Here is a 26,748-nt window from a genome sequence, read left to right on the forward strand (position 1 = left end):
ATTAATGCTAAACAAAACAAGGAACTGAAAAGATACAAAATCAAAGTGACAGACAAGACTCCGGGGGTGAACGTGACAAGCGGCAATGATCCCACACGGACTGATCACCACCCGGGAACTAAATGCACCCACACTAATTGGGTAACTAGCCACACCTGGGGCCAGGCACAAGTGGCTGAGAGTCCGGATTGGTCAACCCGCGGAAGGGCGGGAACCCACTCAGGGCCCTCAACCAAAGCCAGATCTTCCCAGACATGACACCAAGGAGGCACCAATGGATCATACCAGCCATGAAAAGGGCCATGATCAAGATGGAGAAGTGAGATCCTTCTCATAGTGGCGGTCTTCGGCTGTATTGAAAATTCCAGACTTCTTGGAATTTCAGATTTTTCTGCAATGCAATGCAAAGCTAATGCTCCCTTTACTCGCTGAAAACAAACGGTGTTGTACTATATCTGTTGAGCCAGCTCATGTATAGAATGCACTTGTAGTCTTTTGACTGAAGCTTTATCAATATGCCACATTCTGACCATACATTAACATGGGAGTGTCCGACCTCTTAATGTGTCCGCCACCGGATAGCTACCATCAGTTCCTATCTGACTACTCCCAGTACAGGCGTATTGCTTTTGCCTGTGACTAGCTTACAAACAAGGCATATTGTTATAGTAGTCTAACGACATTTCATCACATTTTATAATCAAAATAATGCTCACTTCAATAAGTGGAGAGCGTCATTTCCGCTGAGTATGACCGCCATTTTGACTTGTGACGTAAGTTCAGAATTGTCAATATAGCGATTACTTCATATCAGGTGTGTCAATTACTGGATCAGTTAGTCATGTTGATGTGGCTTGATTGTATAGTTATTTATTACTAAATGATGGCGAAAGACGTGATCTTGGCACATGGAGACTGAACTAGAAGAATCTACCTGGATGCTAGGAAATGCTAACTAGCAGATGCTTCCCACCAGTGGCCACATGCAAAATTTGGGGGATATAAATAGTCTGTTTTGTTTATGTTATGAAAACCTTCGTTTGCGCTCCTCCGGTTTTATATATATTACACAGTTGAATTTTATAACTGGTCAACAGTAGCAGCATAGACAAGATTTTTTGTGACGGCAGCGGTGGGGTGGTAGCCAAATCGATGCTAACATGCGTAATGACAAAAGTGCAAGCCTTGTGTGCTGCTGCTAGCTTAGATGGCATATTAACCACACAGAAAGGGGAATCACAAATTTGGATTGTACAAATTTGTAACCTTCCAAGCCTTTGTATGATCGTAAGCACTCACCAGCGTCGGGAGAGGGAAAGTCATTGTAGAAGTCATTGTCAAGTCATTGTAGAACTGAAACACTCTCGCTATCTGCCATCGCTGATAGTTCTTCATAGGGATCTTTAATATGATCCAACGTGTCCATCTTGTGCATCTCATTACGTCCTTTACATCAAAGTAAATTGTGACTTCACTTGGACAAAATGTTGACAGATAAACGCTATTTCTATAGCTGCGCTCCATTGTTAGTCCTTCGTGTGGTGCCGCTGCTATCCTGAGAATGTGGCAGCGTACTGTATTTGGGAATATTCTCGTCATATGTGGAGCTCTTTTGAGGGAAGTTTTAAATGAAAATGTTGTGCATAACCCAAATCGTAACTTGAGATTACACTCTATGTGGTCACTGTAATGATTTATTATTATTTAATTTTTTTACACTTGTGGATTACGGCTGTTAAACAAACTACGTTATGTGAGGCGCAGAAGGAATCACCAGGAATATAAATGATGCCCATTCTTGATACAATGTGCACATCAGCAAGTTTCTGACCAATACCATAAATAATGTTATTTACCTGAAAATCTTGAGTGCCAATCAGTGTTTATCACTCCATAGTTACTGAAATATGATGTATACAGTAGGTGAACCTAAAGTGTTTTTGCTGTTAAGACTCAAATGTAATCTGAATACAAACTATATTCGGCAGCACACTCAGTGTGTTTACATACACAACATATGATACTTTACATACATACAAACTTAAAGTACATCCAACACGTGTAAAGCAGCATTTTAAACATCCTCATGACTTCTTACTGTGATGAGTGTGAAAATCTCACCACAGGACTTCACCAAGAGCTGAACGCAAATATAAAAATATAAAAAAACACATTTCTGCTCGATTTTTGGCAAACTTCTGATTATCATGACAGGCCCACCCCAGACTCGGACTCCTGCTGAGGTAACTAATACGCATCATTGTCAGTTTGTGTAGGATTACGCTTCAAGGCCTCCTTGAGTGGAACTGGGTGGGAGGAGGGGGAGGACAGGAGTTATGAAGTAGTGTGTGTGTGTTCTTTCCGGGAGGGAGGATGTGGGGTCAAGCGAATGAGAGAGTAGACTTGTGTGCACGTGTGGGTGTGTTTTTGTGTGTTGTGGGGAAGTAGGGAGCTGACTTTATGCATCATTAAGCAGGTGGACTGGGAACACCAGGCAGAGCTGTCACTCTAAGTGGGAAGCAGACAAGACATCTGGTCCATGATACAAGAGGATACACCCACGTGTTAGGAAGAGCTGTGGACAGTTCAAAGGGGCGTCAGAAAGCTAATTACTATTTATGGTTGTTCTCAAACTAATTACACTTATGACAAAAAGAAGTTTTTAAAAAGTAAAACATCATCTTGTTTGGCACCATGAGTCCTTTGATGAACACAGTTTAGCATGCCAAATTTGCATATCTTTCATTATCAGGGCATGAGCATTAAGGTATTAAAATTACTTCAATTCTCAGCAATTGAAGATGCCTGGCAGAATGAAGAGAACAAACAAGCTATCTTGTTTATCTGTAGTTTGAATCAGTTTTTTTTACTACAACTTTAATCTCAGTCAGAGCTCAAGCCGTGTTTAGTTGGATTAAAGGGTATCAATTGCCCAATGGATGGGCAGACTTCCAGGTGCAGGAAGTACTTTCGTCGTACAGTATATAGTTTTAGTCAAATGCACTTATGAAATTATGCTGATGCTTCTTGGAGGGTTTTGCACCTTCTAATTAACTCATTCCCTGCCAGCCATTTTCACCGAAGCAACCCCCTTTGCTCCCAGCTGTTTTACTGGATTTTAACTGATTTTGAAAGGTCCACAGAATATTCAGTTCTATTGCTATAAAAACATGGCACCTACCAAAAGAAAGATTAGAGTCTCTTCTTTCATCGGGGGAAAAAAAAGTATATTTGTATCTGTCTCCATTTTGCAGAAATTAACATTAGAATATAGCTAAGTCTCATCATTATTCACATCCCTGGCGAAAACACTGGGAAAAAGAGCTTGTTGCAACATGGATCTCTTATACTCTACTGCCACCTGCTGGTCATCTTTTTATAAAAACTACAATTGCTTTGAGCTACCTCTTCATGTCAGAAGCTGTATCAAAGCCTTCTGTATGCTCTAGCATAATAAAACAAAAAACGTATAAATATGTTTTTGGGAGTGCAGGGCAAAGTATTAAAAATATATATTTATACGTTTTGGGGTTTGAATGAGTTAAGAATCCGGAGTCACATCCCCTTGAAAGGCGCAATATAAATCCAAGTCATCATTATTAAGAAGAAATGTCAACATTGCAGCAATCTGTAAAAAGCTTAATACGTGGTGTAAATTGGTTGTGAGGTGACATCTCAAGTAAGCATCAAATACAAAAAAGTCTTCAGTCATTTTGAAATGGTAAATAGTATAACAGACACTGAACAAAAAAAAAAAAGAATGCTGTGAAAAGTAGCACAACGGGTAGTTAACCAGTAAACCGTACAAGCATTTCTGATGGTTATTTCTACAGTTTCAAATTAATATGAGTTACTCCTGTATTTAGAGTCTTTGAGAGTAGTAGTCTCCCATGTGGTAGATGAAACAACTGCAAACAGAGAAAGAAGAAGACAAGAACTGTCAAAAGGGAAGACAGAACATCGTCCAATGCCACCTTCATGTACTACTCGTGAGACATACGTGAATCTTCAAAATTGTTTCAAGGAACAGTTGTGACTTTATATTTGACTTTAACCCCACATGCAACATGAAGCATAAAGTTGACATTTGTGGTGATATTATTAATGTAGCCACGCAGACGGCTCATTTATTACACGCGGCAATGACGTCACGTCATCGTTAGGAGAGATTGTAGCGAGCAGTGTTGGGAGGCGGAGTGTTAAACAACAGAGACAAGTGCTGGTGCTTTATTGACATCAGCTTTCCATGTCTTCAATTTTTCACTTTTAACATGCGCATGGGAAGTGAGCAGGCAATTCAACTCCTGTTTGGTGTGTCATACAAAACATTCCCACCCGGAACTCCCCATTGTCCACAACGTTCCGTGGGTGTACAACCCATTACAAGGTCTCTGTCAAATGAGAAGCTCGGGAAAAAAATGAACTCGAAAAGGCTCGCTTCATTTTCACCACCTCACGCATCACTCTTCTGTATATATGAGATGGTAAAAATATGAGCCGCGAGGACGTATTTCACACAAAAAAAATCGGAATTGAGCATTAAGTCCTTGTTCAGACTGCCAGCCTAAATCCGATTTTTAGCCCATCCAGAAGTGGATGCCTCTTTTGTAGTTTGAACAATCACAAAGCACATGAAATGGAACGGATTGAAACCGCATGCGAGAGGTAGTTTCATATCTGATTTGGAGAGGATGCGTCTCAGTCTGATCAGCTCGAAACGGAACAGATTTGACTCTCTGTGACGTCTAAGCGTGCAAAAACTACGCTGTCAATATCCAATCGTTTCGCTGCTGGATTGTTTCTCGCATGCTCGGCAGTCAAACGCCTTGACGGCTTCACTGCCCCGTCGACTCCTCTCATGCTCAACCGGAAATACAGTGACAGTTTCCGTTACTTGCGCTGAAGCTGGTCTCGCTACCCCATCAGTTTTTCACATGCGCAACCGGAAATAGCGAATATGTAGCTATAGAAATATGATCGTTTAAAAAAAAAGAAAGGAAGAAAGAAAGAAAGGAAAAGAAAATCGCTTAATGTGCTTGCGAGGAACGGGAAGTACGGAGCAGTAAACAGTGTTACAATTACGTCAAACACTACACGTGCTGGACATTGTTCAATGTCGTTGGGTCGATGGATCAATAATGTGGCCCAGTCTGAACAGGGCCGGATCGGATTTGGACACTTGCTAAAAACAGTCAGCCCTAAAAATCGGATTTGAAGAGGAATCCGATTGGAGTCACATATGCCTGCAGTCTGAACGCAGCCTAAGACCTGTAGAGTGCCTAATCAACTGTCCCGCCCCTCTGAATTTTAATGGTACTGCCCGTCTTGTCATCATCTTCCAAGAACATGGATGTAGTCTTCGACTAACAAACACGCCCCAAACTGTATGAGTTGTGCAGTATTGTGTGACATTCGAGTCCCAGTATATATGGTTATGACAACATGACAGCCTTTTTCATCGTAGTATGTTTGATTTAGAACTGCAACGAACAGAACAGCCATGACATTTTTTTGCATACAAACAATCAATACAGAAACAAGAATGGACTGACCAAAACGCAGCACATTTTCTATGTTCCTGAGGTGCAACATTAAAAGATAAACGATTCTTAGCAAAATATTTGCCATTTAATATTTGGCAACACTTAGTAGCATTTTCAAATTGGTGGGTATTGTGGTGGATTTGATATGCATGCACACAAGGAGGATCTCAGATGCAATCAATACTTCAAGATCTGCATTCTTTCAAGGTGCCGTCTCTAGGTATCGATTGTACGTGCCACAGAGGTCAAAGAATAGGAGGACAAAAACACACGTGACTTGCAGTAATATTTTTCTACTCAGTGCAAAGGTCACCATGCTCAAACCAATGGTAGAAGTGATGACTTGGTGGGTTTAAACTTCCCTCTGTGTGTGACCCTGGCTTCACTACGAATAACGATGGACATGGCATGCAAGTGAATGCACGGGATGACTTCATGAGGCGTGCGCTGTGAAGGCACACCCTAGATCAGCTTCTCTTCGTTAAAGTAGCTGTCGGAGGCAATACAGTAATCCAGTTTTAATGGCCGTGCCCCTTCCCCCACCCTGATGTAATAGCCACAGACATACCGCCGTGCCGCTCTTAAAGGGGGAAGCGTCAAAAGCAAGTCACCACTATGTCCTTTGCATCCCATTTGACAGCAGTCGCATAAGCTAAGGAGTGAAATCAAATCCTTTCCCTTGTGTGACTAAGTCGTGCATATTACTGCAGACCAGTGACTCCCGACCATGGAGCCATGGGACCCAAGTGTGCCATGATGTCATCAGGTGTGCCACGGGAAATTTTTGCAGTTTTCACTTCATTTGGCTCAACTTTTGGCCCATTTCATGCATCCCTGATCAAATTACTTGCAAAATACAGTACATTATTTTTAGTAAACAAACCACACTGCACATTAATCTGATGATCTTTTTTTTGCCTCTGACTGCTTTTTAAAATTAGACTTTAACATGAAATATGATCATTAAAATATTGATAACATTAAAAAGATTATTTTCTTAAAAAAAAAAAGTTTATAGTCATTGGACTATAGACATTATCAGTAGTCAAAGAGACCAATAACTTAAAATATTAGCCTAAAAAAGTTTTCTTTTAATTTTAAACATATAAAGAATTGAAAGCTTCTTTTTTTTTTAATTATAACAAAAAATGCACAAAGTTAAAAAAATAACTAAAAAATTACAACAAAAGTTATACCAGGGTCATTTGTTTTGGAATATTCCACAAGTCGCATGATCTGCACGAAGTTGCATTATTCATCTCCTCTGCAGGCAGGGCTTGGCATGAACACCCACTAACCTGCCAAATGTGGCTGAATTTCAACTGTGGAATGTGACCGCACCACTCGAACTAGCCACTCTGTGGGTTTTATTTCAAAATGAAATACATGCCAAGATTGGCAGACTTGTCACAATTCCGTCAATGATCAAAATTGTCAAAAATAATTTAATTGTTTATTTTTTGAAACGTTGTTTTTCTCTCAAATTGTTGTCTGCCTTCTGTACTTGACGCACATGCGTAGTAGTAGTGATCCGGTCAGCCGTGACGTAACTGGAAAAGTTGCGGCTAACTGCAAATCATGGCTAACGGGCGTTAGCAACAGAGTCCCAAAGTTTGAGCATTTCATCAAAAATGGAGGAATGCAATGAAAAACCTTGGAGACAGAACTGGCCTCTCGTGACAATGATACATAAGCATCTAATGTAAAAAGCACGCATGCTGTGGCTGATTATATTTCTGATAAACATGGAGGGCCCTATTTTTGTGCCCAGCGCAAGTGTAGTACAAAGCGCAGTCTAACTGTGTATGCACATGGGTGGACTTTTCTTTTTTCTTTTTCTTTGGAAGGAGGGGGTGGTATTTTGCTAGACTAGCACAGATAGACTAGGACATTTGCGCCGTTGTGCGCCATTCTGGGATGGAACACAGCCGACTCCTGGCCAGTCGAAGTGACTCCCCTCATTCTCTTTCAAATCAGACCTCCCACCGCCAACAACCATAATTGGGGTGCACAGTCATGGGGACGCTATTCAAATATTTAATGATAATGAATCATTCATTCAATTAAATGATTTTGACAATGATTCAGATGGATTGTCTCAGACGTTTGTCCTATTTTTGAATGAAATCCACCACATACACCCGCGGAGCACAGAATCTGTCTGCCTGTGCCTCCTTTAAATCCATCAAAATTGCGTTACATAACCTGCGCCACAAGTTAAACTTGGTTTTAAGTCATCTAAAATCTAGTCTACTTTTGGTCACCAAATTGCCCGATGCACCGAGGGTGTGCAATCAAATATGCTGAAACACCTATCAAGGCATTAGCGCAGTCTAGCAAATTCCCAAACACATTAAAGTATACTTGCACGAAAATGAAGACGCCTGTTGACGAAAACAGGGCCCATAACCTGCTTCCTAGTTTACCTGAAAGGCACCATTTTCTTGACCTAATTCAGTCCTAGCTTCTGGCCAGGAATGAGCTCTTTCTTCTACACACAGATGCATAATGTGGGGTGGAAGTGCCCATCCACAGCAGCCAAAGTGGATTTCTTCTTTCAATTCATAAATGTGCTTCCCATGCACCAATCTCCTGCATCTACATACCATGTAGACATTGCGGCTCTCTCTGAGCTTTTTTTTTTAAATGGATAAGCTGGGAGATACTTCGATTAGCTGGAGTTGGCTGCGTTCCCGACCCACAATAGCAAATATGGCCACTTCTACCTGGGTTTGTCTCGGAACCCTCTAAAAACAGTTGGGTCAAAAATGGACCGATCTCTACTTGGGTCGATTTGACTCAACTTTGAGTTAAGAAATGGGTTTTTCAGCGTAAAACCACTCATAAGTATTGGTCAGATCTTTTACTTGGGTCAAAAAATTGGGTCATTTTGTATAGAACAACCCAGAAAGTTGGGTTAAATTGACCCATAAAATGGATTGGTCCATTTTTTATCCATAATTGGGTTACTTTCGACCCAACTGTTTTTAGAGTGAAGGTACCAAAACAAAAGAAAACTTCACCCATACCCACAGTTTGACTGCGCTTTGTGCTAGACTTGCATTGGGCAAACTCTAAAAACAGTTGGGTCAAAAATAACCCAACTATGAGTCAAAAAGGGATCGATTCGACCCAACTTTTAGTCAAGAAATGGGTCTTACAACTTACTTTTGACCCAACTGTTTTTAGAGTGCATGGAAATAGGGCACCGTATTTTTACTAAATTGTAACACAACTGTAGCTGCCTGGTTTGCTGAGAGACACGATCAGCCATGAAAGATTTCAATCTAAGGCTACATTCACACTGCAGGTCTTCATGCTAAATTCCGATTTTTTGGTGAATTTTTTTTTGAGTAAGCGTTCACTTTACCTATTAATTGCAACCTCAGTCTGTCTGCTGTGTGGACATAGTGCTTCCTCAAAGCGACCCGCATGCGCAGAAGAAGAAACGTCACTCACAACGCTGTGTTTGCGGAAGTAAATATGTTTGGTCCAACGTGTCAGGGCCACAGACTTTTATTAGTTCGTCATCGGGGCTCAGATTTTTACCATCTCATATCTGCAGAGGAGTGATGCAGGAGGAGGCAGAAATAATATTTTGGGAAAATGAAGCGAGCCTGTTCGAGTGCCTCAACTCACGGAGACCCCTCCTATTTTTTTCTCCCTAACGATGATGTCATGTCATTGCCGGGGCGTAATAATATATAAATAAATAATAAGAAGAAGAAATGAGCCGTCTGCATGGCTAAATTACTAATATCACCACGACAAATGTCATCTTTATAATTCATGTTTCAAGTGGGATTAAATTAAAGTCAAATATAAAGTCACAACTGTTACCCCAAACAACTTTGCCGATTCACGTACGTCTCCCGAGCAGTGCAGAATTCCCGGATGCGTCAAGCATAAATCAAGCTTTAATGCCCCTGCCCGCCTCGAGCGCATATTGGACTTTTGATGACGTTGAGGTCGGATATATGAGACCTGGCCATTCAGACTGCGGTCGCATTGCAAAAATTCGGATACGTATCCGATCTAGGACCACATATGAAAGTGACCCAGGTCGGATATGAAAAAATCAGAATTGAGCCATTCCTGAAAAGTCAGATACAGCTCGCATTTGGGCAAAAAAATATGATATGGGTCGTATTTGCCTGCGAACGTAGCCTAAATTGCCACTAAACACCAATCTGAAAGTTTTAAGTGTGCGAGGATTTGCTAAATTTGAGTCCTCCCAAAGCATGGATATATTCAACACTAGTGTTACAAACGCACAAGCAACGCGATGCAGAGGGAATGCAAAATTTTGGAGTGAGTTGTTTTTTGTGAAAATGTGCACACAATGATAGTTTTTATGCAAGCGAACAATTCCCATGTTGGGGTTAGGGTATGTAGTTATTTTTTCGTCTCTGCAAAGCCTTTGTAGTTGGAGTGGCTCTTTAACATGTAGCCTACGACTATTTCCTTGGTTCAATTGAAAAACAGACATTGCACATTTTTGTCCTTAATTAAAAGTAGTGCTGATGTAAAACCGTGGCCCCCTTCATCATCCGTGGACTAACATCCTCCATCCTAACTCTTTCCATTCAGAGTGTGACTAAACTACACCCCACCTCAATCCAACTCGCTCTGTATACCTCGTTACTCTCCCTCCATCTGCACACACAATTGATGTGTCAGCAATCAATAAATTAGTCTAAACCTAAATGTTTACAGAATAATTGGCTAGCAAGTGAATTCTTCCAGGAAGTGATCCTTTGAATGAGTGAAAGTTAGTCTCAGTCGAGAATAGTGGACGAAGATGACAATATCCTAGTGCATCTGTGATTGCGGAAAACACAGAACATAGAATTTTGTGAAATTTTGTCTGAACTGGATAAAGACGCAGTAATGACACATTTGCTCCACACTGAAACAGCATACCAAGGGCTGATATGAAAACATACTTTAAATGTTGCTGTCATGTCTGGGAAGATCTGGCTTTGGTTGAGGGCCCTGAGTGGGTTCCCGCCCTTCCGCGGGTTGACCAATCCGGGCCCTCAGCCACTTGTGCCTGCCCCCAGGTGTGGCTAGTTACCAAATTAGTGTGAGTGTATTTAGTTCCCGGGTGGTGATCAGTCCGTGTGGGATCATTGCCGCTTGTCACGGTCACCCCTGGAGTTCGGTCTGTCATTTTGATTTTGATTTTGATTTTGATTTTGATTTTGATTTTGATTTTGATTTTGATTTTGATTTTGATTTTGATTTTGATTTTGATTTGGTACAATAAAATACGTCAGTCTAACCCGCACTCCTGCCGTGGTTCTCCTGCCTCCCTGCACTTTGAGTCCTCTACTCCACACGCCGACGGACTCAACTCCGCTCCGTGGCCGGACCGTGACAGATGCATTAATCCAGCTAATGTATGAGCAACACTGCTTAACTTCTGAACAGAGGCATGCACTGTGACACTCAAATTGGGGGCAGAAGCACAGGACCCAGATAATGTAGAGGACTTTTTTTGTTATTGTGGAATTAATGTGCATACAAAAAATATCTTATCATCTTTATAAGTGCTATTTTGGAGTAATTTGGTGCGCGTGTGCAAATTTGACTTCCTGTTCCTGGTGAAAAGTGACTTAGTGTGAGACAAATTTAGCTCCCAGTGGACCTGGCAGCGTCCTGCGTGGCAGCAGCCGACCACTGGTATGTGTAAATGTGTGTGAATGGGAGGCATTGTAAAGCGCTTTAGGTACCATACGAAGTAGATAAAGCAGTTAATTTACCATTTACTTCATTTGCTCCATCTATTAAAGAATACATAAATAAAAATAAATCATTAGTACTTTTGCCCACATGGACATTTTGTGTTCAATTAACCAAAATGCATGTTTTCGGAATGCAGAAGGAAGTGGGAGTTCCCGTTTCACAAAGCAAGACCTGACCTGAGATTTCAGTTGAGAAATGGGTTATTTTGATTCAGATGTTTTAACCACCCAAGGTTGTGTCTGTAGTTTAAGTTGAACAATTCAAAGATATCCTTTAAATTAGGATTTCATTGAATTCAATTATGATTGTCACTTCCATAATTGCAAAGAGCATTTAAATTATTAGTCAGAGGTGGGCATCGTCATTGACTGGAATTGATGATTGATGGAAGTGCCCACCTTTTGACGTGTGCTTCAGCACATTCAGCGAATGCTTGATAATGCGAAGCCTCACAAACATACACGGATTGAGAAGGACCGGTTGCATTCACCGCAATCGACAGAAGTAATCCTGCTTCACTCGGTGCTCAGTCGGTGCATTTTTTCAAGGCTTTGCATTATCAATCATTCGCTGGAAGTGCTGAAGCACACGCCAAAATGTGGGCACTTCCATCAATCATCAATTCCAGGCAATGACGATGCCCCCCTCTGTTAATAGTCTTATTAGCTGTCGACTGAAAATGACATCAAAGCTATTCAAGGCTGAGGTAACGACCAATTGCAACGTCAAATGACCAAACTCAGAAAACAAGTGAGCTGTGATAGGTTACTAAAGCCTTGAGCAACTGTGGTGTATTTTTCAGTCGACTGCAAGTGGCAAAATGGCTGCCCCCTGAGACGGATAAAAACAAGTGGATTTTGCTTTATTTCATATTCCACAAATGCAATATTATCATAATTCTGTGTAGACTATTGTGGGAACATAGAACATATTATTGTGAATGTGAAGAAAATGTATCACTTGACTTCTCCTTTAAGACTGCTTTATGAAATATGTGAATAGGTGCGCATTGTCTGTCTTACAGAATCTGCTGTATAGAGATGAAAGGAAGAGAATGGAGGGTTGGAATGGAACCTAATTTGCAACCAACATGATCCAATTGCTCAACCACAAACTAAGACTCATATGGCTGTTTGCATTATTGGTTATTATTCAAATGTGTTAGTTAAATTGCAGTATTTGACAGCGTATCCGATGGCGATGATATGTATACGATTAGGAATACGACTACAGAGAAATTGATGACAATGTTCGCACGTGTGTCTGTGTGCGTGCGTGCATGTGATGGCTGATGTTTATGTACCATTAAAGCAGACAACTGGTCAAATGGAGTGGAAAATCCTACACACGCATAATGAGTGAAGCCTTCAGCAAGACTCCCACATGCGCAGGAAGCTACTGAATAAGTAATTAAGTGGGGCTGTTCCTGTTTTGTTTTTACCAACAACAACAAAAAGATAAATGTATAGCTAAAATGGAAGCACAGCAGGTGGGCTTGAAATGAGCTGAACAAAGTGTTGTGAGAACACCTGCCCGATATTGTGCGCTTTTGAGTGAAAGTAACGCAGGATCATAACAAACATGCAAAGTGAGTGACGCACGGCTGCACAGGAAGCCACGCGCGCACAAACAAACGTACACACCGGGCTGAAGGTAAAGAAAGGAGGATATAGTGGGCAGGAGAGGGCAGCTATTCAGTCACTTCCGTCAACAGCTGCTCGTGTTCAGCTGCAACTTTGACGCCTTCCGTGACCACAACGCTTAAGAGGCTCAAATGAAAGCTTTTTTTTTTCCTTCTCGACACCCAACAAAGGCACACGCACGCATAGAATACAATGTACATACACCACCGACGCCCCCAACTCACCACAGCTGTCTCTTGGTGGGGAGGCAGTCTTTGTTGGAGGCTGTCACTCCCATGGCCATCTGCATCACCGTGATGTATTTCTGGTACTTCATCTTCGAGCTCCGTCTCTCTATACTTTGGAGCGCTACTTCGAGGAATCCGCGCCCCGCACGAGCGGCGCAGGTGAGCGTGCGTTCAAATGTCTCCAAAGGTCCCCCGACATCCGCCGCGCGTCCGGCGGCATCAACAGCGCCATTTCCAGGGGGAGCAGTCCCCAGGGAGCCGAAGGAAAGGTACCACGCCGCCGCCACCCTGCATGTCTGCGCGCTGCCCCTCTAATCTCATTAGAGCTCAGAATAGATTGGCTAATCCATTCAATTTTAGGCAGGACGGGCTCATTGTTGTGGCTCGCCCGGGAGCGGCCACTTGTTTCTCTCTGCCCACCCTCTATTTTGTTTCGTTTGATCCCCTCAGAAAGAGTGAAGAGAGGAGAGTCGGAGAGGATGCGGCGGCGGCGGCAGCATCCATGAGTCTGAGTGGTAGGAAGAGGAGTGAGTGCCCTTACAGAGGAAGAGGAGGAGAAGTAGGGGGGTGGGGGTGTGATGAAATTGTTTTTACAACCTACTAGCAATGAAAGAAAATCTCAGCAACGATGGACGCCTGTTTTATGTTTAAAGATATAGTTTCAGAGGAGAAAGAGTGCGTGAAAAAGATAGAGAACAGGACAGTATTGTACACATGCATTCAACATAGAAGCAGTAACAATAATAAAATGGGTATTTTTAGTTGTCTGTTTTGAGGAAGAAACGAATACTGAAGCAAACCTCTTATTGATTCTTGATCTTCATGAAAAAACCTAAGCATGGCAAGCTGTTATACATATAACTGAAAAAAATAGGGAAGCACAATTTTGTATTTTTTTGATGATTAAATAGTCAGTGATCCCTAGCGCCATCTAGTGGTGAACTAATAATTAATTCATTTTTTTTTAACTACTGTTTATGTCAATAGTATGCAAAAAAAGTATCACATAAGTGTATATATATATATATATATATATATATATATATATATATATATATATATATATTAGTGTGAATTGCCTAGTACCTGGCGATTCAATTCTTATCACGATTCATAGGTCAATATTCGATTCGATTCATCCCGATACGAATCTATAAATTGATTATTGCGATTTTTTTTACTCAAATTTTGAAAATACTTATCAGTAAACTTGTACATGTACACTGCAAAATTTGTATGAAAATGTATTTATTTATCTGAAAATTCAGGCTTATAACTGTTCAGGCTTATAACTGAGCCACTGCATTTATGTTTCATGTTTGAACAGCACTGAAATAAAATATTAAGGCTTAATGTTCCATTAATATAACATTTTTCCATGCTTTATGTGTGAATCCTAACCCTAAGTAAGACGTTTTGTTGAATATTCCCATAAAAAAATGATGTTTTCGATTCGAGAATTGCGTGCTGTAAAATTGCGATATATTGCAGAATCAATTTTTTTCTAACACCCCTGATATATATATATATATATATATATATATGTAATCGTAGGTCTAGTATTAATCACTAATAATTTTACATGGCTGTAGTCTCATAATAGGGGCTGCCATGTTTCACCGCCATCTTCCTACTACGGATGCCCAAAGGACAACTTCGCAAATGTAGTTAGCCCTCGTGGTGCTTGCATCGAGTGTCGGACCCAATGGGTCTAACGTTCCACAGCTGGAGCCTGCAGGTTGTCGTCGCTGAGTCCCATGATTCAGGCTCCTGTCGCTTCTCACCTTCTGCTTTGCTCTCACAAGCTTTTAGTATTCACCCGCTCTGACTGGAAATGAGCAGCGCTTCGTCTCCACTACCGCACGTGAGCATTCGGCATCGCTCGGCTTCACTCGACCCGATCAAGGTACGTTCGACTTTACTTGGTTTGCTTGAGTGTTCAAACTCCGAGAATGAGGTCAAACTCCGAGGCATTTTTTACTAGGATTTCGAAGTCCGATCTGTACGAGTTCAGAGACGTTCGAACTCCGAGGTTTCACTGTAATGTCTTTTTCCTGAATGTCCGTGCTTTTTCCAGCAAGAAAACCCCCAGGTCATTTTCTGCATAACATTCTGAATAAAATTCAACTCTAAAACATTAAGAAAAACAGAATTAAGCCTCTCATTCATTGATTGACAGAATGATGAACACACCTTAAAATGTGGACGTGCTGTTTACCATGCATGTCTTAATGCATACTAACAATGTGATGGTAGGTTCAGTAAGTCACCCTTCAACTTCTCACAGAGTCTCTGTGAAGATGCAAATCGATCCAACAATTGATTCCGTGTCAAATTGAGATGCCCGGTAAACATGAGTCTGAAGTGAGTTGTCAAGGGCGAAGGAATCTTGCATGCGTCCATGAGCTCATAACAGTAGTGTTGTGCTTCTTTACATTTTACACAGAAAGACGTGTGTTTAAATCCTCCATAAGCGATACTGCACAGCATGATGTCTTAAATTGCTGTGAAGCTAAAATGTAAGGTGAGATGATGCTCCTGTCACTGTATTTAAATATTTACTGAGACACATAAGCAATGTGAAGGTCAAACGAACTGCCATGTATACACCCGGAGGCCAGTTGAGAATCCCCATGCGCCCGAAACAGTAAATGCAGATAATCAAGAATGAATAACAGTACAGTGCTAAGGAAAAAAGTCAGCTAGCAAAAGCAGTTCATATTGGCATGCATGGCACACATCGGGAAGCAGCTGGTGGGGAAGGTCAAAAGGGCTGCGCTCAGCACTGCTTGATCTTGGCAACGCAGCATTCACCAAAAAACACACCACAAAACACCTTTTTCAAAGTCATCTTGTGTGTGTACACTTCTTGACATTGGAAACACAAACAACGTACAGACGAAAAAACTGAAGGAGACAGAAGAAAAGAAGATGACGCTGGAGGAAGAAAGCAGAAGGTTCTCAGGCAAATCCCCCGTTCAACCTGACAAAATATCCTTGAGCAAGATTCTGAATCCTGAATTGCTGCTGATGCTGCATCATTACCGTATAAATGTGCGGTTTGCTTCCTTCCATGGGAGCCCACACCATTGTCATCAATCATTTTCATTGGGTGAATGAGGCAGTTTTAGTACATTTCTTGTAGGTAGAAAATTCCTCTTTAAATGCAGACCTTTTACCAATATAATACGGTCTAAAGCCAGAGGCATGCAGGTTAACAATGCACATGTATTTCCATCTACCTATTTTCTATACTGCTTGTTCTATTCAGAGTTGTGGGGAGTCGCCGCTTTTCCCGGCTGACACTGGAAGAAAGGCAGACTGAAAGCCCAAACTGGCTGCTAGTCAATCACAGGGCATACAGTATACTGTATAGAGACAGACAAGCATTCACACTCACAGTCACATCATCGCTGAGCGGGAACTGAACCCACGGTGCCTGCAAGGAAGTCAGGCGAGCGAACCGTTACATTCAGTGACTACAATTATGTTTCATAACGTTTTACGCAATTCGTTCAAAACGTTAAAAAATAAATTTAAAAAATGGTGAGGATTCGGGCACCAAACAATTAGGACCGGCGTATACAATTGGATAAACAGTATTATAAATCTGGAAACAGCAGTTGTATTTACTACATCCATTATTATGTCTAGTGTGTTTTTTTATGTATCTGTCAAATGCAATATGGTAATTAGTAAGAAAAACAGCATTTATGTGATTAATTATGAAACGTTTTCTGTCAGAATTTGCGGACCAAAATCCAGTTTTGTTTTACACTAACAAATTATTTAAAAATAATAATAAGTTACAATAATGTGACTGAATACTAAACTGGCCTGCCAATAGTCCAAACCTGTCACCCATTGCAAATGTTTGAGACTCCAGACTGTTGAGCAACTGAAGGAACAAATTTAACCTACAAAGCTTCAACAAATATTGTACTTAGTTCCCAAATACTTATTGAGTGTTGTTAAAAGGATGACAGACTGCGAACTGTCAATCGTGATGGGTGTTGTTATAAATTAAAAATAAGGTTTTCTTTCTTTTCTTTTCCTTTTTTTTTAAAGAAAAAAGTAGCTTAGTAGTTTTGCATACCTCACTTCCTAAGCGTTCAAATAAATTCCTGAGCTGGGTCAGTAGGCCAGAACTTTAGCTCACTGGTAATGCCCTGTGCTGCCAAAGGGCATCCCCTTTCGTTCGATCTTGGCTCGCCCTATAAAAAAAGGGGGATACAAAGGTTGATGGCGGGAGCAAAAAAGGTTAGACCTACAACATTATGTCTTCTTTTTTTAAAAAATTCATTTATCAAATAAGAAGTCAAAGGTTATGTTTATTTTTCTATCTATAGAGAGGAGGCATATGCTACAATATTTTTAATGTATGATATCTTTGAGTAAGCTTTGAGTATCATTTAAGTAGCCAAGTGTTGTCTTTTTTGGAAATCAAAATATGTTCACACTAGTACAGTAGCTATATGTGGTGCATCAAAACATTGTTTTCTAATGAGAACACCGGAGATCACGATTTTTCGGTTGCAGTGAGTTGGTATAGGTGTGAGGACCAATCACCTATTTGTGCTGTTCTGAGTAGCTGGCCATGTTGTTTGGTGTTCTGGAGGCCTAGTATGAACCCGCTGAGATCATTTTCATCATGTCTCTGGCAAACATCTGGTTGTTATCATCTTTAAATGTGTCAACTCTCCTTCATTAAAAACTGCACAAGGAGTCTCTTTCATCACTCGCATTGTCACAGAAATAAATGGCCTGCTTATTCAAAGCTCAGATGTGTGATATCAAGCTGGTGAAAGGAAATCGGGAGAAGAAGACTGGATTGGTTGGAGAGTGAGATTTCCCCCAGGAGTAGCAGCCATCCCAACCAACCCCCCACCACCCTCACCATAAATTACAGCACCCTGGTCCCTGGCCGCGATTAATCACATAACCACAGCAGCCAGATTAAATCTGTAGCCTTGGACCAAGTCCCCTGTCTGTCTCCCTCTCTCTCCACCTCCTCTGTCAAATGGGGTGCATACAAACAGGAACACACACAAGAAAACAAAAGATTGGCTATAAGGTATAAACACAGTCATGTAATGTGTGACCGTGTCACATTAACCACATGGTAACCTGTCACTAGCTTAGTCTCTGACTACATGAAACACTGAATGTGACCCGTAGCTCGGCCCATTACCGCAGAGTTTTGTCATTTCTCACTGACAGGCTGCTAACAAACACACAAACCGTGGCGCTGGGCCACGCTCAGGTAGCCCCAACATGATATTTCATATTCACATGTAAAACAATACAAGTGCAATAATACAGTGCATTCATGTATTGTAAATTTAAAGACACTCAGGGTTTAGATGTCCAGCAAGCCTAAACAGTCACGCCAGTAACAGACTCCTCTCTCGCACGAGAATCCGTCTCCATCCTGCCTTTTCATTTTATAAACAGTGTCCTATTAACCACCAAAGAATCCTCACATTAGACTATAGCTGCTGTGTGTATTTGTCGTAAGTTTTTGAGTTCTCGAAAATCTGCCACTTTGTAAAGTTGCAAATTTACAAAAAAAAAATCCGCAAATGGCAAATTAGAGAGTTATTTTTCTTGGAATATTGGCCTCACCCTCAAAAATTTGTATTTTTTTTAAGTGGCCCTAAATACGCCGTCGTATTTTTGCACATGAATGGCCTTTCAAAAAATATATAGGAGATAAATAGATAGATAGAATAATATTGTTGATATTTGTTTTGAAAGGGTTGTGAGTACTGCATATGAATGTAGTCATAGTGTTTTTAACTGAAAAACAGCTGAGAGAATCAAGATACATAAAAAATGCGAATACGATTTGTGAATCGTGAGCAACAATAAGCATTAATAATTATTAATTCACTCCACAGATTTAGGTATTATAATTAAACTTAAATAATGAAATACATTTTGTGTTGAATATAGTCAATGTATAGTATAGTCAGTGACACCTAATTTAGACACAGCTATGAATTTTGAATAAACTAAAGGTAAAGATTAATTAAATGATACAGTAGTCAACCATCCTAATAGAAGGAATGTTTAATTCATTTAATTAAACTGTAAAAGGGGATCTATAATTAAATGTATGGTAATTTGAAATGCAAGGCCATCTAATTTTACACTGCAGTCTAAGTAATCCTATTAAAGCAAGCACTATTGGAAGTGTTATTTACGGTGCGTTTTAATTATGGGTTTGTTTACCGAATAAAGGGAATATATTTGGGATGTGCATATACAGTAAATGTCATTGTAGCTACTAATCATGTTTTAAATGCTCGGCCTATTTGGCACAAGAGGCAAGAGACTGATGTTACAAAATCGGCTGATATGTTTGCATTCTAATGCACAGTACAGTAGAATGAACCAATGACCAATACAGACCTGTGAGTAAAACCCACCACTGAGACATAAAAGTGAATCATGATGGGTAAGAAGACACATATGGGTTTCATATGGGGAAAGATTTTTCTCAAAATTATTCACACAATTAAATTCACAATTTTCACATTTTTTTCAGATTCCCAACTATATATATATATATATCTGTCTCCTGTTTCTCGTTTAAAATTACAAAATGAAAAACGGGAAGCGAGCTCCGAGCCTTTATCTGACCTTCCATTATATGTTTATTTTACACAATTCGGGAAACCTAATACGACCTTGTCAAGGCCGCGTACGCTTGAGGGAAACAAATTTGAGTTGTATCTTGTTTCCCAACTTGTGTTCAATAACACATAATAGAGGATCCGCTCGTTTTTCATTTTTCAGTTTCCAATTTTAACCGAGAAAGGGGAAACGGCTCGTTCCCGTTCAATGGAGACAGCAACACTGCCTCCTCGTGGACGGAGGCGGACTGGGCCTTTAGACACATGAATATCTGAGGACGTGTGTGTGTCCCTTGAAACAGCATAATGTTTGTCTAAAAAACAAATGCATGTTCCAGCAATCCAAAAACGCACAATTGACTACTCACAAGCAGAATTGAACTCTAGCATATTGTAAGTCATGATAAATGTATGCACATTAAAAAACACATGAAAGTCGCTGATGTATTTGGGAATCTGAAAAACGGGAAAATCTCAAATATGTTTGTGGATTTGTGTAATTGTACTGAGGGTGCTTAAAGCAAATGAAGCCAACCGAGTGTAATGCAATATGTAAATGAAACAGTTGTCACAGGGAATCTGCCTGCTGTTGCTTTTAAAGAATTGCATGTGAAATGCATATGACATGACTGACTGAAAACAAACACGCACAGTACGGTGTATCCCCCCCCCCCCACACACACACACACACACCTACCCCAACCACTTGCTCTTTATTGTGGATACTCTGAGTTCTGGGTTCAAGCTCAGGTCAAAGATATGAAGACAACAGACATACGAGTCAAAAAGTGCTCACAGCTACAGCCCTGATCGTTTTATCTTGGAACTGAAAAGCGATTTGGAATCAGCAGCTGTTTTAATGTTGCTCAGCATCACATAATTCAAAGTGGTGAGGGAAAAGCACTGGGATGAAGATGTGAGTTTTGAGGTGCTTGAGTTTGAGTGGTTGGTCGATGATTTATGTTTCTGCTGCAGGGGTGCATACAAAGGGCTCTATTTTTGTGTCCAGTGCAAATCTTTTTTCAAACATAATATAAAATCCTAATGTGAGGCGCAGTGTTAATCTGAACAGAGTTACAGGGTTCAATCTGTGAAGTGGGAAGTTGGAGACCTCCTTTCCACCAATAACTAACTATGGTTCTTTGCTTGATCACAAAAAAGTTGCATTTGTTGACCGAAGGTGAACCTTGATGCCACTGTGCCTCCAAACAGCAGGTTGTGACACCCGCAGCTTTCTGCCCTCCCACTGTCGCCTTTATTAGCATCCTGCCAGGCTGAGTGCCATGTTTACCTCAGAGTTTGCTGAGTTAAGTGACAAATGAGGCATTGAGGACATTAGAAAGACATTGTTTACAGCAAACACGAATACGATGTGTTTATTTTCATCGCATCCATATGGCTATGTGCATTTATTATTCATGTTTTATGTAATGTTGCGAACACATTTGCGTCTGGGGTCTAGATGTCACCAATACAACCAATACAAAGAGCCATGTTTTGATTTTTTTTTTCACCACCCCACCCACCGACCCCCCAATTTTTTTTTGACAATAATATGTTCTATGCAGCCCCACTGGTCTAAATACAGTATTCTGGTTAATATTGCGTTAGTGGAATATGAGTTAAGCAGCAAAATTCAGTCGTTTTTAGCCATCTCAGGGGGCGGTCATTTTGCCACTTGCTGCCGAATGAAGATGACATCAATGTTGCTCAGGTAACAACCAATCACAGCTCAGCTTCAGAAAACAGGTGAGCTGTGTGCCCTGAGCAACATTTATGTCATTTTCAGTCGACACACTCTAAAAAGACTTGGGTCAAAAATGACCCAACTATGGGTCAAAAATTGACCGATCCTCTACTTGGGTCAATTTGACCCAACTTCAAGTCAAGAAATGGGTCTTTCAGTGTAAAACAACTCAACAATATTGGGCAGATACTTTACTTGTGTCAAAAAATGTGGCCATTTTGTATAAAGTTACCCAGAAAGTTGGGTCAAATTGACCGATAAAGTGGATCGGTCCATTTTTTATTCATAATTTGGTTACTTTTATCCCAACTGTTTTTAGAGTGCATCAAGTGGCAAAATCGCTGCCCCCTAAAATGGTTAAAAACGGCTAGATTATGTTTCATAACTCATATTACAAAAATGTAATCCATCCATCATCTACTGCTTATCCGGGGTCGGATCGCGGGGGCAGCAGCTTTAGCAGGGAAACCCAGATTTCTCTCTCCCCAGCCACTTCAGCCAGCTCCTCCGACGGGATCCCAAGGCGTTCCCAAGCCAGCCGAGAGACGTAGTCTCTCCAGTGTGTCCTGGGTCATCCCCGGGGCCTCCCGCCGGTGGGACATGCCCGGAACACCTCCCCAGGGAGGCGTCCAGGAGGCATCCGAACCAGATGCCCGAACCACCTCAACTGGTTCCTCTCAACGCGGAGGAGTAGTGGCTCGACACTGAGTCCCTCCCGGATGACCGAGCTTCTTGCCCTATCTCTAAGGGAGACCCCGGGTACCCTGCGGAGGAAACTTATTTCAGCCGCTTGTATCCGGGATCTTGTTTTTTCGGTCATGACCCACAGCTCGTGACCATAGGTGAGGGCAGGAACGTAGATCAACCGGTAAATGGAGAGCTTTGCCTTTCGGCTCAGCTCCTTCTTTACCACAATGGACCGATACAGAGTCTGCATCACTGCAGACGCTGCACCGATCCGCCTGTCGATCTCCCGCTCCAACCTACCCTCACTCGTGAACAAGACCCCAAGATACTTGAACTCCTCCACTTGGGGCAGGATCTCATCCCCGACCCGGAGAGGGCACTCCACCCTTTTCCGACTGAGAACCATGGTCTCGGATTTGGAGGTGCTGATCTTCATCCCAACCACTTCACACTCGGCCGCGAACCACTCCAGTGAGAGTTGGAAATCACGGCTTGATGAAGCCAACAGCACCACATCATCTGCAAAAAGCAGAGATGCAATGTTGAGGCCACCAAACCGGACCCCCTCAACGCCTTGGCTACACCTAGAAATTCTGTCCATAAAAGTTATGAACAGAATCGGTGACAAAGGGCAACCTTGGTGGAGTCCAACCCTCACAGGAAACGAATTTGAGGGACACGGTCAAACGTCTTCTCCAGATCCACAAGGCACATGTGGACTGTTTGGGCGAACTCCCACACACCCTCAAGGACCCTGCCGAGGGGGTAGAGCTGGTCCACTGTTCCACGGCCGGGACAAAAACCACACTGCTCCACCTGAATCCGAGATTCGACTTCCCGACGGACCCTCCTCTCTAGCACCCCTGAATAGACCTTACCTGGGAGGCAGTGGAGTGTGATCCCTCTATAGTTGGAACACACCCTCCAGTCACCCTTCTTAAAAAGTACTGTTCCCGATGTCCATGCGATGTTGTAGAGGCGTGTCAACCACGAAAGCCCCACAACATCCAGAGCCCTTAGGAACTACGGACAGATCTCATCCACCCCCGGGGCCCTGACACCGAGGAGCTTTCTAACCACCTCAGTGACTTTGACCCCAGAGATAGGGGAGCCCACATCAGAGTCCAAGACCCTGCTTCCTCAAAGGAAGGCGTGTCGGTGGAATTGAGGAAGTCTTCAAAGTATTCTCCCCACCGATTCACGACGTCCCGAGTCGAAGTCAGCAGCACCCCATCTCCACTATACAGTGTTAATGACGCACTGCTTTCCTCTCCTGAGACGCCGAATGGTGGACCAGAATTTCTTCGAAGCCGTCCGGAAGTCGTTTTCCATGGCCTCGCCGAACTCCTCCCATGTCAGAGTTTTTGCCTCAGCGACCGCCGAAGCCGCATTCCGCTTGGCCAGACGGTACCTGTCAGCAGCCTCTGGAGTCCCACAGGCCAAAAAGGCCCAATAGGACTCCTTCTTCAGCTTGACGGCATCCCTTTACCGCTGGGTATCTCCCTCAGAGATAGGGTGAGAAGGTGTCCACCAGCGGGTTCGAGAAAATGTAATATTAATCAGAATGTCATGTTTAGACTAGTGAGGTCTCATACAACATATTATTGTCAAGAAATGTTTATGGTTGACTTTCATTTTAAATATGATGAGGAGTCCAACATTTGTTCTCTTTAGTCATATACTAAAATGTGGAGCAAATTATTCAGAAAATGATCAGTGGCTAGCACTATTGATCAAGCTACTTTCAAAATACACAATATTATTAGTGTAAGGTTTAAAAAAAATAAAATTTAATGAATGGATAGGCTATGTAGGTTAATTAGTCAGAGGTGGATAGAGTACCCGAAGATGTAATCAAGTAAGGCACTGTTGCTTTACAATTATATGACACAAGTCAAACTAAAATGTAGGCTACTCCTCAAAAAACAGTATCACTTTAACCCATTTTTTTAAAAAATTTTTTTTTATAAATTACATTTAGCTTAGCAAACCAAGGTAGACTTGTGACTGCCGCATGACAGAAATCAGAGATGTTTTGCTATTTCTCCAGCATAGTGTTGTAACAAAGTGTAGCACTGTGAGTGGTGGTGCTGGGAATATTTACATATTCACTGTATAGGATGTCACTATGCATCAAATCACAGAGATGCAAATAGAGCACCGCCATCTGTGTATGCCATTTGTGTAAGTGCATAGCGTGCCAGTTTGCAATGGTACTTCGGTAAATAAACCAAAAGTGTTCTAAGCTAAATATGGGAATTTTGGAGACACTTTTATCAACATTGTATTACCCTCAAAGCAGTTGCTAAATAATGAGTGAAGTAAAATAATTGGATGAGTCAAAACATGAGTCAATACAAAAGCCACTCGCTGTTGTTTTCTGTTTGTCAGCCAATTAATGAAGCGGACATGCAAGGGTGAGTCACAGCGAGGCCACTCAGCTCGCATGAGAAAAGAGACTCCTGAATGCATTTTATGTGCGTGTGAATTTGTTACCATGGATTGCTAATGTGTGATGTTTTTTTTCTTTCTTTTTTTACTGAATAACACATTCTGGAGAAAGTTTTCCTACGTCATGAGGTATGAAAAGATAAGAAGGACTCTATTGAGAGCAGACTACTCGAATGTGTAATTGTGTTCACTGCAAGTAATAAATGTTGAATTAAGTCTTAAGTTGTATTGTTTATATGGGGGAAAAAAAACACAGTCAATCTGTGTGATACAGCCCGTGTCTTTTCAGAGATTATACAGCACTGTAACAAAGGTGTTAGCAAGCAGCATAGCATTATCAATATCTTCTCCACACTAACAATATAAGCCTACTGGCAAAATCTGGATTTATCACGTGACATGACCTTCCTCCATATGTTGCTCATTGCTTCCAGGTTATGTTTAGTAAAAGCATTTTGATGCTCATGTTGCATCCGAGGTTTCTGAAATCAACAAGTTCAATGTAATAATTGTGGCCAAATTCTTTACAACCAGAACAAAAGCCTTTGACACTTCTAGTTGCTCTTTGTTCATTAAGTTTTCAAACCCAGGATCTCTGATTAGCTGAAGGATTTGAGGACAAGGTAAAAAATGCCAGCTTTCAACTTTGCTGTGGCCATTCCTGGAGAAACCCAACACAAGTACTGTAAATGAAGAAGCCACCATCCATGTCCAGCGCTTTGGTGAACTAAATGATCAAGCAGAGTTTGAAAAAACATATGGCCATTTTTCAAAAAGTTGTCAAGATTTAGCTAAACCATTGTGAAATTCGGATTCAGCATTTCTAAATTTTCCGGAATTACCTAAACAATCTTGGGCAATACATGTATTGTTGACCAGAGTAAGTAAACTGTGATCTGTCTGTTGAGGATGCCCTTTATTGCTTAACAAACTTGAATCGAGTATTGCTACTTTTCCAATGTTCCCATACCTGCTTTCATCTAAACAGTCACTCATGTCACACAGATAGAACTGCTCTGGTCTAGCTCTGCTGCAGCTTTTACTAAATACAGAGAAGTAAACAGACAGTGAAATTAGCAGATGTGACGCGGGGCCTGTTAAAGTCTGATTTGGTGATTAGTTGAAGCACAGGGTCAAATTACGGTCAGCCAGGATTTTGTTTGATTAAGCACAGCCCGAAAGCTCACTACTGCCTGTACCTATTTGGTGATGGCAGACAGTAATGGCACACTTGAAATAGCTGCCCAAACTGCACAAACAGGAAACAATCAAGCAAGCTTTGTGTTTTCGTAATGAGCAGAGGGACAAGAGGTTCATTCGAATGCAATTTAATTTTAATGTCATGCTTTCACAGCGACACTTTTCTACAAACTACATTCACCATCTAATGAGAACCACAACAAGAACTTTATATAAACTCTGATTTTACAAAAATTGTAATGATAATGAGCAGTCTTATTGATACTGTTAGAATTAGATCTATTAGTTTTTTTTTTATCTGGGTTCTAAAAATGGATTAACATTTCATTTTTTATTTATTTGTGCGGACGATAGAATCCTATTCGTTAATGTCTTTACCCATCTCAAAATGGGAGACAGACTTGTCTATAGCACCGGAATCTGACTTTTGGATTCAAGTTTGTGAAAACGCATTTAAAATGACAAAACACACAAATTTGCAACTTATCCAATATAAAATTATTCATAGAACATACATTACTCAATATATGATGAAGAAAATGGGACTCTCAGACTCCGACATTTGTCTCCAATGTTTACAAAACACTACAGACACTTATGTTCATGCTTTATGGTTATGTACTCCGGTTATGTATTTCTGGACTTAAGTCTTAGAAAAACTTTCCGCTATTTTGGACTGTAGGATACCTTTATCTCCAAACTTGTGTTTGCTAGGTGACCTAACAACAACTGACTTACCACATAAACAATTTCAATCTACACTTGTAGCCCTTACTATCGCTAAAAAAACAATTCTTGATTACTGTAAAAATAAACAAACTCTGAATATGGACCAATGGTCTAACCTCCTCATAAATCACATTT

General features: G+C 41.2%; 1 protein-coding gene across 11 annotated transcripts in view; it reads right to left on the reverse strand.

The window, feature by feature from the left end:
* Nucleotides 1-13,666, reverse strand: part of tjp1a (tight junction protein 1a) — a 129,464-nt gene extending 115,798 nt beyond the window's left edge. For 8 of the 11 annotated variants that reach the window (XM_077564565.1, XM_077564556.1, XM_077564554.1 and 5 more), the window contains exon 1: nt 13,159-13,666. In XM_077564565.1, coding sequence (XP_077420691.1) covers nt 13,159-13,250 — 92 coding nt within the window. In that variant the 5' untranslated portion in view covers nt 13,251-13,666. The remainder of the gene's footprint in view (nt 1-13,158) is intronic. The other 3 variants (XM_077564566.1, XM_077564561.1, XM_077564564.1) reach the window with 1 other exon arrangement.
* Between the last annotated feature and the right edge of the window lie 13,082 nt (nt 13,667-26,748).

The sequence above is a fragment of the Vanacampus margaritifer genome, chromosome 4, assembly GCF_051991255.1.
Source record: "Vanacampus margaritifer isolate UIUO_Vmar chromosome 4, RoL_Vmar_1.0, whole genome shotgun sequence".
Lineage (NCBI taxonomy): Eukaryota > Metazoa > Chordata > Actinopteri > Syngnathiformes > Syngnathidae > Vanacampus > Vanacampus margaritifer.